The sequence below is a fragment of the Salvelinus fontinalis genome, chromosome 21 (genome assembly GCF_029448725.1).
Source record: "Salvelinus fontinalis isolate EN_2023a chromosome 21, ASM2944872v1, whole genome shotgun sequence".
In the NCBI taxonomy this organism is placed as follows: domain Eukaryota; kingdom Metazoa; phylum Chordata; class Actinopteri; order Salmoniformes; family Salmonidae; genus Salvelinus; species Salvelinus fontinalis.
The window spans coordinates 10,451,315-10,465,230 of NC_074685.1; the positions used below are offsets into that span (position 1 = coordinate 10,451,315).

At 43.7% G+C, this 13,916-nt stretch overlaps 1 protein-coding gene across 2 annotated transcripts in view; it reads right to left on the reverse strand.

The window, feature by feature from the left end:
- LOC129818143 (rho guanine nucleotide exchange factor 28-like) overlaps positions 1–13,916 on the reverse strand; it is a 116,526-nt gene that overhangs the window by 60,884 nt on the left and 41,726 nt on the right. For both annotated transcript variants that reach the window (XM_055873780.1, XM_055873779.1), the window contains exons 8-10: positions 12,468–12,514; positions 12,108–12,171; positions 1–84 (exon numbers count right to left, since the gene is read on the reverse strand). The exon at positions 1–84 is cut by the window's left edge and continues 26 nt beyond it. In XM_055873780.1, the coding sequence (XP_055729755.1) occupies positions 1–84; positions 12,108–12,171; positions 12,468–12,514 (195 nt within the window). The remainder of the gene's footprint in view (positions 85–12,107; positions 12,172–12,467; positions 12,515–13,916) is intronic.

The window sequence follows — 13,916 nt, forward strand, 5'->3', positions numbered from 1 at the left end:
TGATCATGGAGGCTAATGTGTCTGTAGCAGCAGAGTGAGAGAACTGTCTCTGGGTTCCTCTGGGGTGGGTCGTCTGGGACTTTACTGGAGAAAACAACACAAGAGACGCACTAAGAATAACTACAGCCAGTTTGGGGGGGATAGCCATCAGTCAAACAGCGGGTGAAATGAACACTGCCCAAAAGAATTCCAGCAAAATTTGTGCTAAGTAAGAAAACTACATTATGGTCAAAAATATACTGATTGAGGTTATCAAAACACAAACAGGCCAACCAACTGATGATGTATTAAATCTCTCATTCATCAAAACAATATTAAATTAGCAAATACCAGTTCAGAGGTGAATAGCATGCTGTTACGACAATGGAAAACATCCATTTCCTCTGACGTGGTATTTCTAGAATCTACATGATGGAAAATATTCCTTCCTATTTCCCATATATCAGCTGCTTGGTTGGGCTCTGATAGGTCTGTGTCAGTGAGCCAACCATTTGACTGGTTAAAAGGCCAATAGTCTGGCGAACAGAGGAAAATAAAGAGAGAGAGAGAGAGAGAGAGAGAGAGAGAGAGAGAGAGAGAATAGAAACAGGGCTGCCCAATAAGTCCAACATTATTTAACATCTACATTAATGAATTGGCAAAAACATTAGAAGAATCGGCAGCACCTGGTATCACCCTACACAACACTGAAATCAAATGTCTGCTGTACGCAGATGACCTGGTGCTGCTGTCTCCCACTAAAGAGGGGTTACAGCAGCACCTAGATCGTCTTCACAGGTTCTGTCAGACCTGGGCTCTGACCGTTAACCTAAAAAAAAACAAATATAATGATATTCCAAAAAAGGTCGGGAAATAAGGATGACAAATATAAATTCTATTTGGACACAGTTCTATTAGAACACACCAAAAACTACACACATCTAGGACTAAATATCAGCTACACAGGTAGCTTTCACATGGCTGTGAATGAGCTGAGAGACAAAGCAAGAAGAGCATTCTATGCCATTAAAAGGAACATCAAAATTGAAATTCCAATTAGAATCTGGCTCAAAATTTTTCAATCAGTTATAGAACCAATTGCTCTATATGGCAGTGAAGTATGGGGTCCACTCTCTAATAATGAATTTACTAAATGGGACAAACATCCAACTGAAATATTGCATGCAGAGTTTTGCAAGACTGTATTGCAAGTACAAAAAAAAACTCAAAATAACGCATGTAGGGCAGAATTGGGCCAATACCCCCTCCTCATTCGAATAGAAAAAAGAGCCATCAAATTTTACAACCATCTAAAAACAAGTGACCCTAAAACATTCCATCACACAGCTCTACAATGTCAAGAGATGAAACCAGAGAAGAGTCCCCTCAGCCAGCTGGTTCTGAGGCTCAGTTCACCAACCCAAACCAACCCCATAGAGCCTCGGGACAGCCCTCAGAAAATCTGGCCCAACCAAATCATCACAAAACAAAAAGAAAAATATATAACCTATTGGAAAGACACCACAAAAAATCAAAGTAAACTTCAATGCTATTTGGCTCTAAACAGACAGTACATGGTGGCAGACTATCTGACCACTGTGACTGATAGAAAACTGAGGAAAATATTGACTAGGTACAGACTCAGTGAGCACAGTCTGGCTATAGAGACCGGTCGTCACAGACAAACCTGGCTGCCCAGAGAGGACAGGCTGTGCTCACTCTGCTCCAGGGGAGAGGTAGAGACAGAGGTGCATTTCCTACTACACTGTGACAAATACTCAGACCTAAGAGCATATTTCTTTCCCAAAATTATAACTCAATACAAAGAATTTGAAACTATAAAAGATGAAGAAAAAATCAAATACATATTGGGTGAAAAGCCAAAATGTGCAGTTTTGGCAGCCAAATATGTGTCCTCCTGCCACAACCTGAGGGACAGCCAGTGAAAAATGCAAAGTAATGTTGATAATATTTCCCGTTTTGCTTAGTTTTGTTTTGTCTTTCGTACCAGGTCATATGTCATCTGAGGCATGTTGACACTGGTCTACTACTGTTGATTTAATGTATTGTTGTTCTGATTAATATTGTTGTTGTAGTTGTTGTTAATGGTAATCCCATGTCCACTACTACTATTATTATTACTGTTGGTCCCACCATTTATTTATATATAAATATATATATATTTTATATATATATACATATATATTTGATTTTTATTTTTCGATATGTATACTTTGACAATGTAAGTAATAATGAACTTGCCATGTCAATAAAGTCAATTGAATTGAATTGAATTGAATAGAGGAAAATAAAGAGAGAGAGAGAGAGAGAGAGAGAGAGAGAGAGAGAGAGAGAGAGAGAGAGAGAGAGAGAGAGAGAGGAAAATAAAGAGAGAGAGAGAGAGAACAGAGGAAAATAAAGAGAGAGAGAGAGAGAGAGAGAGAGAGAGAGAGAGAGAGAGAGAGGAAAATAAAGAGAGAGAGAGAGAGAGAGAGAGAGAGAGAGAGAGAGAGAGGAAAATAAAGAGAGAGAGAGAGAGAGAGAGAGAGAGAGAGAGAGAGAGAGAGAGAGAGAGAGAGAACAGAGGAAAATAAAGAGAGAGAGAGAGAGAGAGAGAGAGAGAGAGAGAGAGAGGAAAATAAAGAGAGAGAGAGAGAGAGAGAGAGAGAGAGAGAGAGAGAGAGAGAGAGAGAGAGAGAGAGAGAGAGAGAGAGAGAGAGAGAGAGAGAGAATAGAGGAAAATAAAGAGAGGGAACGAATGATGCAGTATTACTCCTTTCTGACATTTAGAGGGTTGTTATGTTAAGGCAAAGCTTGGAACAGAACCGCTACACACATCTAATTTAACCCTTTGGTAGCCTAGTCTGTGGGATGCCATAACCGACTAGGGCAATTATAACTATTACATAATCATGGGTCTTATAGTTTAGGTACAGGTGTTTAATACAGATATACACCTAACACTTTGTCTTTTGTCTTAGTATCAGTGACGATCAGGGTTTTCGATTGTGTGCCGGTTAAAAAACATTTTGGCACAAGGTTCGAGCATATTCTCTGTCCTAGACATAACATCATAAACATACGTCTGCTCAAGAAGATAAAACACGAGACAGTTCTCTGTTTTCTCCAGCCAGTGTTTGATGTTAGCTGCCAACCACGCCCCTGCTAATGTTAGGGAAATCCTGTGTATTAGAGGCATTTCCTCCCTGTGCTCTACTGTGGTAGACATTAGCTTTAGCTTAGCATAATTCCCTCCCTCTGGTCTGCTGTGGTAATTTTTAGCGGTAGCAGTAGTGCTAGCAGTAGCGTAGCATGGTTCACTCACACACACACACACACACACACACTGAGGTCATTAAGGGACCTCCCCATCTTACCCACTACAAATCTTCCCATAGGAACACATCACAGCCCCCTCACACACAAAAACACTCTTTACCCAATACCCAGTCTGTACTCTGAGACACACATACATGCATGCACTCACAGACATGCCAAACATGCACACGCACACACACACACACACACACACACACACACACACACACACACACACACACACACACACACACACACACACACACACACACACACACACACACACACACACACACACACACAAACACACACACAAACACACACACACACACACACACACACAAAAGAGAAGCACATGCACTAGTCCAAATGTGGGAAAGACTGAGGAAGAGAGCTGACATTTCATAAAAGTGTATCGGAGCACAGGAGACTTCCAGCCAGAATGGGGGAAACTGTAAAAACCAAACTGCTACTGGAATCCCCGGCAGATGAATGTAATGTGATTCTCCAACAACAACAGACAAGTCTCGGCTTTACATCAATGGAACCAGAACCAGACTCACTTCCACTATCAATCCGAATCAGTATCTGATCTGTGAAAACGCTTATTTTCCAGTGTTTTAACACACCTCATAAGGTACCTAGTGTAAGATAGTCCAGAAATAGGACAGTGTATGTCTTGCCTGTTCCCCCCTCTTTACCTGACTTGGAGGTCCATCTCTGAATGTGTATTCTGGGAAAAGAGGGCAAGGGGTAATAAAAAGGGGATACAGAGTCAGAGTCCACGTTCTGCCAGTCCTGTAGTGTTCCTACAGTCCCAGGTGTCAGTGTCCACGTTCTGCCAGTCCTGTAGTGTTCCTACAGTCCCAGGTGTCAGTGTCCACGTTTTGCCAGTCCTGTAGTGTTCCTACAGTCCCAGGTGTCAGTGTCCACGTTTTGCCAGTCCTGTAGTGTTCCTACAGTCCAAGGTGTCAGTGTCCATGTTTTGCCAGTCCTGTAGTGTTCCTACAGTCCAAGGTGTCAGTGTCTACGTTTTGCCAGTCCAAGGTGTTCCTACAGTCCCAGGTACCAGCGTCCACGTTTTTCCAGTCCTGCAGTGTTCCTGCAGTCCCAGGTGCCAGAGTCCACGTTTTGCCAGTCCTGTAGTTTTCCTACAGTCCAAGGTGCCAGCGTCCACGTTTTGCCAGTCCTGTAGTGTTCCTACAGTCCAAGGTGCCAGCTTCCACGTTTTGCCAGTCCTGTAGTGTTCCTACAGTCCCAGGTGTCGGTGTCCACGTTTTGCCAGTCCTGTAGTGTTCCTACAGTCCCAGGTGCCAGCGCCCACGTTTTGCCAGTCCTGTAGTGTTCCTACAGTCCGAGGTGTCAGTGTCCACGTTCTGCCAGTCCTGTAGTGTTCCTACAGTCACAGGTGCCAGAGTCCACATTTTGCCAGTCCTGCAGTGTTCCTACAGTCCCAGGTGTCAGTGTCCACATTTTGCCAGTCCTGTAGTGTTCCTACAGTCCCAGGTGCCAGAGTCCACGTTTTGCCAGTCCTGTAGTGTTCCTACAGTCCCAGGTGTCAGAGTCTACGTTTTGCCAGTCCTGTAGTGTTCCTACAGTCCCAGGTGTCAGAGTCTACATTTTGCCAGTCCTGTAGTGTTCCTACAGTCCGAGGTGTCAGAGTCCACATTTTGCCAGTCCTGTAGTGTTCCTACAGTCCCAGGTGTCAGAGTCCACATTTTGCCAGTCCTGTAGTGTTCCTACAGTCCCAGGTTTCAGAGTCCACGTTTTGCCAGTCCTGTAGTGTTCCTACAGTCCCAGGTGTCAGAGTCTACATTTTGCCAGTCCTGTAGTGTTCCTACAGTCCTAGGTGTCAGAGTCCACGTTCTGCCAGTCCTGTAGTGTTCCTACAGTCCGAGGTGTCAGAGTCTACATTTTGCCAGTCCTGTAGTGTTCCTACAGTCCGAGGTGTCAGAGTCTACATTTTGGCAGTCCTGTAGTGTTCCTACAGTCCGAGGTGTCAGTGTCCACGTTTTGCCAGTCCTGTAGTGTTCCTACAGTCCCAGGTGTCAGAGTCCACGTTTTGCCAGTCCTGTAGTGTTCCTACAGTCCCAGGTGTCAGAGTCTACATTTTGCTAGTCCTGTAGTGTTCCTACAGTCCCAGGTGTCAGAGTCCATGTTTTGCCAGTCCTGTAGTGTTCCTACAGTCCCAGGTATACAGGTGGTCAAAGAGGGAGATGTCAGCCAAGGCCAGAGAATCAAACAAATTATGACAGGAAATTCCCCTACATTTCACAACCTTGAATCCCTGTGGATGTGTATGTGCTGTCAGGAAATGCTGAACAGAACTGAGAGAGGAAAGAATGGGATGTGATGACAGCTCTGTATCCTTTCCTAAGGGCTCTTGTTGAGTAAGCCCAATCACCCCACACACACACACACACACACACACACACACACACACACACACACACACACACACACACACACACACACACACACACACACACACACACACACACACACACACACACACACACACACACACACACACACACACACACACACAAATAGGCAATCAAGGTTAGCCAAGGACTGGGTTGGTTTCTATCTCATTGTGTTCTGCTATTTCTCTATGCACATATACTCACGCAAGCAAGCATGCACACACAAAGCAAGCATGCACACACCCACACCCACACCCACACACACACACACACACACACACACACACACACACACACACACACACACACACACACACACACACACACACACACACACACACACCCAGCAGTGTGAGGGACCTGCAGCAGTGTTACAGCCTGCTCCTAGCAGAACCAGACTCCAGTTTCTGAGTTTACAGCAAACTCTCCATTCTCACTGGCATCTCCCCTGACAACGTACAGGAAATTAGCATTTCCCATCGCCACGGCAACCCCCTCAAACTCTCAGCATCCTCCTCCTCAACAAGACTTTCACTGGTAAAGAGAGAGAGTGTGTGTGTGTGTGTGTGTGTGTGTGTGTGTGTGTGTGTGTGTGTGTGTGTGTGTGTGTGTGTGTGTGTGTGTGTGTGTGTGTGTGTGTGTGTGTGTGTGTGTGTGTGTGTGTGTGTGTGTGTGTGTGTGTGTGTGTGTGTGTGTGAACACGTTTTACTACACTTGTGAGTACCATTAAATTTTAGGTTTAGGGTTAGGGTTAGGGTTAGAATTGGGGTTAGGGTTGGAATTAGGGTTAACGGTTAGTGGTTAGGTTTAGGGTTAGGAGTTGAGGTTAGGTTTAAGGTCAAGGTTAGGGTTAAGGTTAGGTTTAGGTTAGGTTTAGGGGCTGGGGAAAATAGGTTTTGAATGGGAATCAATTGTTGGTCCTCAAAAAGTCCTCACAAGTTTAGTGTGTGTGAATATGTGTGTTCATGGAAGTATTTCTGTTTCTGTGCGTGGGTGTGTGTTTCTTCTCTGTGTGTGCTTTGTCAGAGGGGAGCACGGGGTTCCAGCGTGTGGAAGGATCATCTTAAATGTCAGCTTTTGTAGAGCCTATGACATTTGAGCTTGTTAACATTCCTCCTTTCACTTCAATTACAGAGGTCCACTGTCTGTCCAACCCACGGGCTGGTGTAGGGGAGAGGCAGAGTGAGAAAAGGGGGAGAGGGGTAAGACTTATTCAGGGAGAGAGTTACTAGGACCCAATGGGCAGGTGGGTGAGGGAGATAGGGGGAGGCAGGGGGAGACAGGGGGAGGCAGAGAGAGACAAATTTATTTAGGTACACTCTTAGAAAAAAAGTATTGCTATCTAGAACCTAAAAGGGTCCTTCAACCATACCCATAGGAGAACCCTTTTGGTTCCAGGTAGAACCCCTTTGGGTTCCATGTAGAAGCCTTTACACAGAGGAACCGAAAAGAGTTCTACCTGGAACCAAAAACGGTTCCCCTATTGGGGCAGCCGAAGAACCCTTTTGGAACCCTTTTTCTAACAGTGTAGTACACTGTCCAACCCATGAGGCTGGGGGTGGGCTGGGGTGGGGAGGAGGGGGTGAGACAGAAGGGAGTCAGGGAGAAAAGAGGGAGACAAGGGGGGGGGGTTATTTGCTCCTAGTTTAGAGGGAATTTTACAGGTCCCCGTCTGTGGTGACCCCATTCTTCCCTTTGTCCCAGTGACAGGGCAGATTCCTGGGCTAGTTAAGGAGGGGAGAGAGACTGGGACTCTATGAAGCTGAGTCATTATGAGGGACACCATGGTGTGAACAGACAGCACAATCCCCCTGGTTGCAGAGCAGTGAAGGGAGCACAATAAATCCATTAGCTAAACTATTGAACTCAATGAGTCTTACACCCCTGCCAGTTGCCGTGACGCCCCTTAAAGTTAAAGAAAGTTAGAATCAAGGGCATAGGAGACCCCCCTATGATAGAGACACGTAAAATGATATATATTTTAAAATATATATATGTATATACAGTACCAGTAAAAAGTTTGGACACACCTACTCATTCAAGGGTTTTTCCAATGTAGAATAATAGTGAAGACATCAAAACTATGAAATAACACATTTTGAATCCTGCAGTAAGCAAAAACAATTATTCAAAGGAGCCACCCTTTGCCTTGATGACAGCTTTGCACACTCTAGGCATTCTCAACCAGCATCATAAGGAATGCTTTTCCAACAGTCTTGAAGAAGTTCCCACATATGCTGAGCACTTGTTGACTGCTTTTCCTTCACTCTGCGGTACAACTCATCCCAAACATCTCAATTGGGTGGAGGTCAGGTGATTGTGGAGGCCAGGTCATCTGATGCTGCACTCCATCACTCTCCTTCTTGGTCAAATAGCCTGTACACAGCCTGGAGGTGTGATATGGGTCATTGTCCTGTTGAAAAACAAATGATAGGCCCACTTAGCGCAAACCAGATGGGATGGCGTATTGCTGCAGAATGATGTGGTAGCCATGCTGGTTAAGTGTGCCTTGAATTCTAAATAAATCCTAGACAGTGTAACCAGCAAAGCACCCCCACACCATCACACCTCCTCCTCCATGCTTCACGGTGGGAACCACACATGTGGAGATCATCCGTTCACCTACTCTGCGTCTCACAAAGACACAGCAGTTGGGTCCAAAAACCTCAAATTTGGACTCATCAGACCAAAGGACAGATTTCCACTGGTCTGATGTCCATTGCTCGAGTTTCTTGGCCCAAGCAAGTATCTTCCTCTTATTAGTGGGTTCTTTGCAGCAATTCGGCCATGAAGGCCTGATTCACGCAGTCTCCTCTGAACAGTTGATGTTGAGATGTGTTTGTAAACTTGAACTCTGTGAAGAGTTTATTTGGGCTGCAATTGGTCTTCCTTTCCTGTGGCGGTCCTCATGAGAGCCAGTTTCATCATAGCGCTTGATGGTTTTTGCGACTGCACTTTAAGAAACTTTCAAAGTTATTTTCCACATTGACTGACCTTCATGTTTTAAAGTAATGATGGACTGTCATTTCTCTTTGCTAATTTGAGCTGTTCTTGCCATAATATGGACTTGGTCATTTACCAAATAGGTCTATCTTCTGTATACCACCCCTACCTTGTCCAAACACAACTTATTGGCTCAAACGCATTAAGAAGGAAAGAAATTCCACAAATTAACTTTTAACAAGGCACAACTGTTAATTGAAATGCATTCCAGGTGACTACATCATGAAGCAGGTTGAGAGAATGCCAAGAGTGTGCAAAGCTGTCATCAAGGAAAAGGGTGACTACTTTGAAGAATATCAAATATAAAATATATTTTGATTTGTTTAACACTTGTTTGGTTACTACATGATTCCAAATGTGTTATTTCATAGTTTTGATGTCTTTATTAATATACTACAATGTAGAAAATAGTAAAAACAAAGAAAAACCTTGGAATGACTAGGTGTCACCAAACATTTGACTGGTACTGTACATAAATATGCAATAATTTATTTAGAAAACTACTTCATTCTACTCTCAGTTGTTAATAGCAGTGGGACAGTGTGTGTGAGAGAGAAGAAGACCTGTGCAGCACCACCACCATCAATTCTCACTGCACAGGGGAAAGTAATTGTTATTGGCAACAACAAAGTAAGTTCAAGTAAAAAGTCTATGAATATTAATACACATTGATATGTTAGAATGAACGTGAGCAACTATAAGCTTTCTCCTGGCTAATAGCTAGTTAGCTTTACATTTACAGTTTAGTCATTTTTAGCTGTGCCAGGTTGTATCTAACTAGCTAACGCTGGGTAGTTCTGGTTGTGTGAAAAACTGACAGTGAATGTTTTGAAGCCAAGAATACTTGCTAACTACATAATTACTTGCACAATCACTGTCTTAGTCTTCATCATAGGGTCAGCAAGAGGACAAGTACATTAGAGTGTCTAGTTTGAGAAACAGAAACCGTCCTCAACAGTCCTCAACTGGCAGCTTCATTAAATAGGACCCACAAAACACCAATCTCAACGTCAACGGTGAAGAGGCGCCTCCGGGATGCTGGCCTTCTAGGCAGAATTCCTCTGTCCTGTGTCTGTGTTCTTTTGCCCATCTTAATATATTATTTTTATTAGCCAGTCTGAGACATGGCTTCTTCTCTGCCTAGAAGGCCAGCATCCCAGAGTCGTCTCTTCACTGTTGACGTTGAGACTGGTGTTTTGCGGATACTATTTAATGAAGCTGCCAGTTGAAGACTTGTCCTCTTGCTCAGTTGTGCACCGGGGTCTCCCACTCCTCTTTCTATTCTGGTTAGAGCCAGTTTGCGCTGTTCTGTGAAGGGAGTAGTACACAGCGTTGTACAAGATCTTCAGTTTCTTGGCAATTTTTCAAATGGAATAGCCTTCATTTCTCAGAACAAGAATAGACTGACGAGTTTCAGAAGAAAGGTCTTTGTTTCTGTCCATTTTGAGCCTGTAATCGAACCCACAAATGCTGATGCTCAAGATACTCAACTAGTCTAAAGAAAGCAGTTTTATTGCTTCTTTAATCAGAACAACAGTTTCTGCTGTGCTAACATAATTGCAAAAGGGTTTTCTAATGATCAATTAGCCTTTTAAAATGATTAACTTGGATTAGCTAACACAACGTGCCATTGGAACACAGGAGTGATGGTTGCTGATAATGGGCCTCTACGCCTATGTAGATATTCCCCCCAAAAATCATCCGTTTCCAGCTACAATAGTAATTTACAACATTAACAATGTCTACACTGTATTTCTGATCAATTTGATGTTATTTTAATGGACTTTTTTTTTTTTTTCAAAAACAAGGACATTTGTAAGTGACCCCAAACTTTTGAACGGTAGTGTATATATATAAAAAACATTATAGTGCAAAGGACTATAAGTAAGGTTCTTGGCAACTGCCTGTACACCAGCACACAACCCCTGGCAAACTCTCTGGCACATTTAAGATACTTCAGCTTTGATGTCTTTATCTTCATCACAGTGATTATGGGTCAGGACGTTCATGTGTTAAGACTTTGTTTGGTCCTATCATGATCATGGCAGGAACGTGACAGTTTCCCATGTGTATCAAGAATGGTCAAACACCCAAAGGACATCCAGCCAACTTGACACAACTGTGGGAAGCATTGGAGTCAACATGCACCAGCATCCCTGTGGAACGCTTTCAACACCTTGTAGATATGTTGAAAACCCCAACGAATTGAGGCTGTTCTGAGGATAAAATATTAAATAAATATTAGGAAGGTGTTCCTAATGTTTGGTATACTCAGTGTATATGACCTCTAATGAAATGATAGCATCTTAAGTCTAGAGGGTTTAATGGATGTCGTAACTTCATGTAGGAGAGTGGCAGCCAAGATGATATTATATTTTTCATAATTGTGTAGAGTGGAGATTCATAAATTTCAGCTTGACCTTTCAAGTCTACCTTTTTTTTAGTAAACCACTTTTTAACTGTGTATGTTGCTGGTTATTATTACAGTATAATAATTGTATTACAAGTTGAAAATATTACGGTACGATTCCAACCAAAATGGTTGTTCAATTGAATATATCAAATCAAATCAAATTGTATTAGTCACATGCGCCGAACACAACAGGTGTAGACCTTAGAGTGAAATGCTTACTTACAAGCCCCTAACCAACAATGAAGTTTAAAAAAAACAAGAGTAACAAGTAACAAGTAATTAAAGAGCAGCAGCAAAATAACAATAGCGAGACTATATACAGGGGGGTACCGGCACAGAGTCAATGTGCGGGGGCACCGGTTTGTTGAGGTAATATGCACATGTAGGTAGAGTTATTAAAGTAACTATGCATAGATGTTAACAACAGAGAGTAGCAGTGGTGTAAAGGGAGGGGGGGGGGGGCAATGCAAATAGTCTGGGGAGCCATTTGATTAGATGTTCAGGAGTCGTATAGCTTGGGGGAAGAAGCTGTTTAGAAGCCTCTTGGACCTAGACTTGGCGTTCCGGTACCGCTTGCCGTATGGTAGCAGAGAGAACAGTCTATGACTAGGGTGTGCGTCCCCAATGTCAGAGTTGCTCCTACCGACCTGACTCTCATGTCAAAAGTGTGTTCAGGCTAAGCCTGACAGGAGATAATTACGACTGACGGAATTCAGCAGTTACATATCGGGTGCTTGTACTTACATTGCATTCCTTACTGACAACAACAGAGATCTCCTGAGGGCATCACTCACACACTAACTGTCTTTACTACGAGAGAGAGAGAGAGAGAGAGAGAGAGAGAGAGAGAGAGAGAGAGAGAGAGAGAGAGAGAGAGAGAGAGAGAGAGAGAGAGAGAGAGAGAGAGAGAATAAAGAGGAGGGAGAGAGAGAGAACGACAGAGAGATAAACAGATGAATGGATCGTACCTGTTTGTAACGTTGGAAGCTCCTCATCATCATCCAGAGAGAGAACAAGCTGATCTTCAAAAACCTATTTTACAAAACAGAAATCAGACAGCCACACAGCTCCATCGGAGGATGAGGTGAATGCATGTGGGCAGTCCAGAAGGGCACTGCTCCTCCGAATTGTCATAATGAAACACACACACACACACAATAAGGCAAAAAGCTTTCCCAAAGAGCAGAAAATGTATGCACACCACATACTCACTCTCATCACCCTCACACAACACACAGGGAGAAACACAGATCCAGACACACACACATCAAACTCATTGATGTACCAGGTCATTACATTTGAAAAGAAGAGCAGACTGATATACTCACACTATCCACCAGAGTAAGGTATCTAAGTGGCAGCCCCCTGCCCAGACCTGCAGAGGAGGAGAATAACACTTAAAGTCACCTGTATGTCGCCATCTAACACCCTTTAAATAAGCGGTATAATTGGCCACAAGAAGAGACAGATGACTTCTCCGGTAAACATGCTGAAATCACTGCTAGCCTGACTCTGCTTCACTAGCAGCAGAGCAAAAGCAACATATGAGGAAGACAGAGGTTGTTTCCTAGTACAGATCTATAGATCTATAGTGTTCCCCTCCAGTCTGACTGGGGGGGGGGGGCTGCTGTGGGATGAGGTCGATACTGAGATAGACTTCCTGTCTCTCTATGTAGGCATTGATATCAAGCCTGTCGTCGCTATGGTTACCAGAAACAAGAGAGATCGGCAGTGTGTGTGTCTTTGAGGCGGCAGCAACTGCTCCGAGTCGCTTGCACTCACTGCTCTTCTCGCTCTCATTTCTCCTTCTCTGTTTCCCCTCTCTCTCTCACTCTCTTCTCCTCCCCCTTTCCCCTCTGCCTCATTAATCTCTCTGATACAGACTCTCTCTTCTTGTCCCTGTGCAGTGTGTATCCTGTGTAGCACAAAACTTGCCGACATTTGTGTACTGAGTGTGTATTGTCTGTTTAGGTCATTTAAACAGTTGACTAGCTGACACGTGTCTACTGGCTGGGTGCTGAGTGGCATGATGGAGGCACACACAGACAGACAGACAGACAGACAGACACACAAGAAGAGGGACAGGCAGGGTGTACGTGCATGCATATATGTGTTTGGACTGGGCTCTGCTCTTCTCTGTGTGTCCTACGTGCAAACACTGTTCATGGCCTGGCCTTTGTGTTCTATTTGTGGCAACTGAACCTGTCCACTGGTCAACATTGCTGTTTGTGAACCCAAAGAAAGAACCATGACTGAGACCATGACTCTCTTAACAGAGTTTGCTGAAAAGACTCATCCCCAGTGGTGTAGTGGAGGTAAATGCAGGTATATGCCGTATATCCACTTATTTTTCAGTGGGCATTGCGTATACTCACTTCTCAATCCCCACGATGCATATTAAAGTAGAGTAGTGGAGGTATACGCCGTATCAATTAATTAGGCTGATGGAACATATCAGAATGTTTAGCTTAAAATGTTGATTGAAGTAGGGACGTTAAAACGGGTGTCCTGACTCTCTGAGGTCATTAAAGATCCCATGGCACTTATCGTAAGAGTAGGGGTGTTAACCCCGGTGTCCTGGCTAAATTCCCAATCTGGCCCTCAAACCATCATGGTCACCTAATAATCCCCAGTTTACAATTGGCTCATTCATCCCCCTCCTCTCCCCTGTAACTATTCCCCAGGTCGTTGCTGCAAATGAGAACGTGTTCTCAGTCAACTTACCTGGTAAAATAACGGTAAAATAAAAATAAAAATTTTTTAAGTATAATTTACTC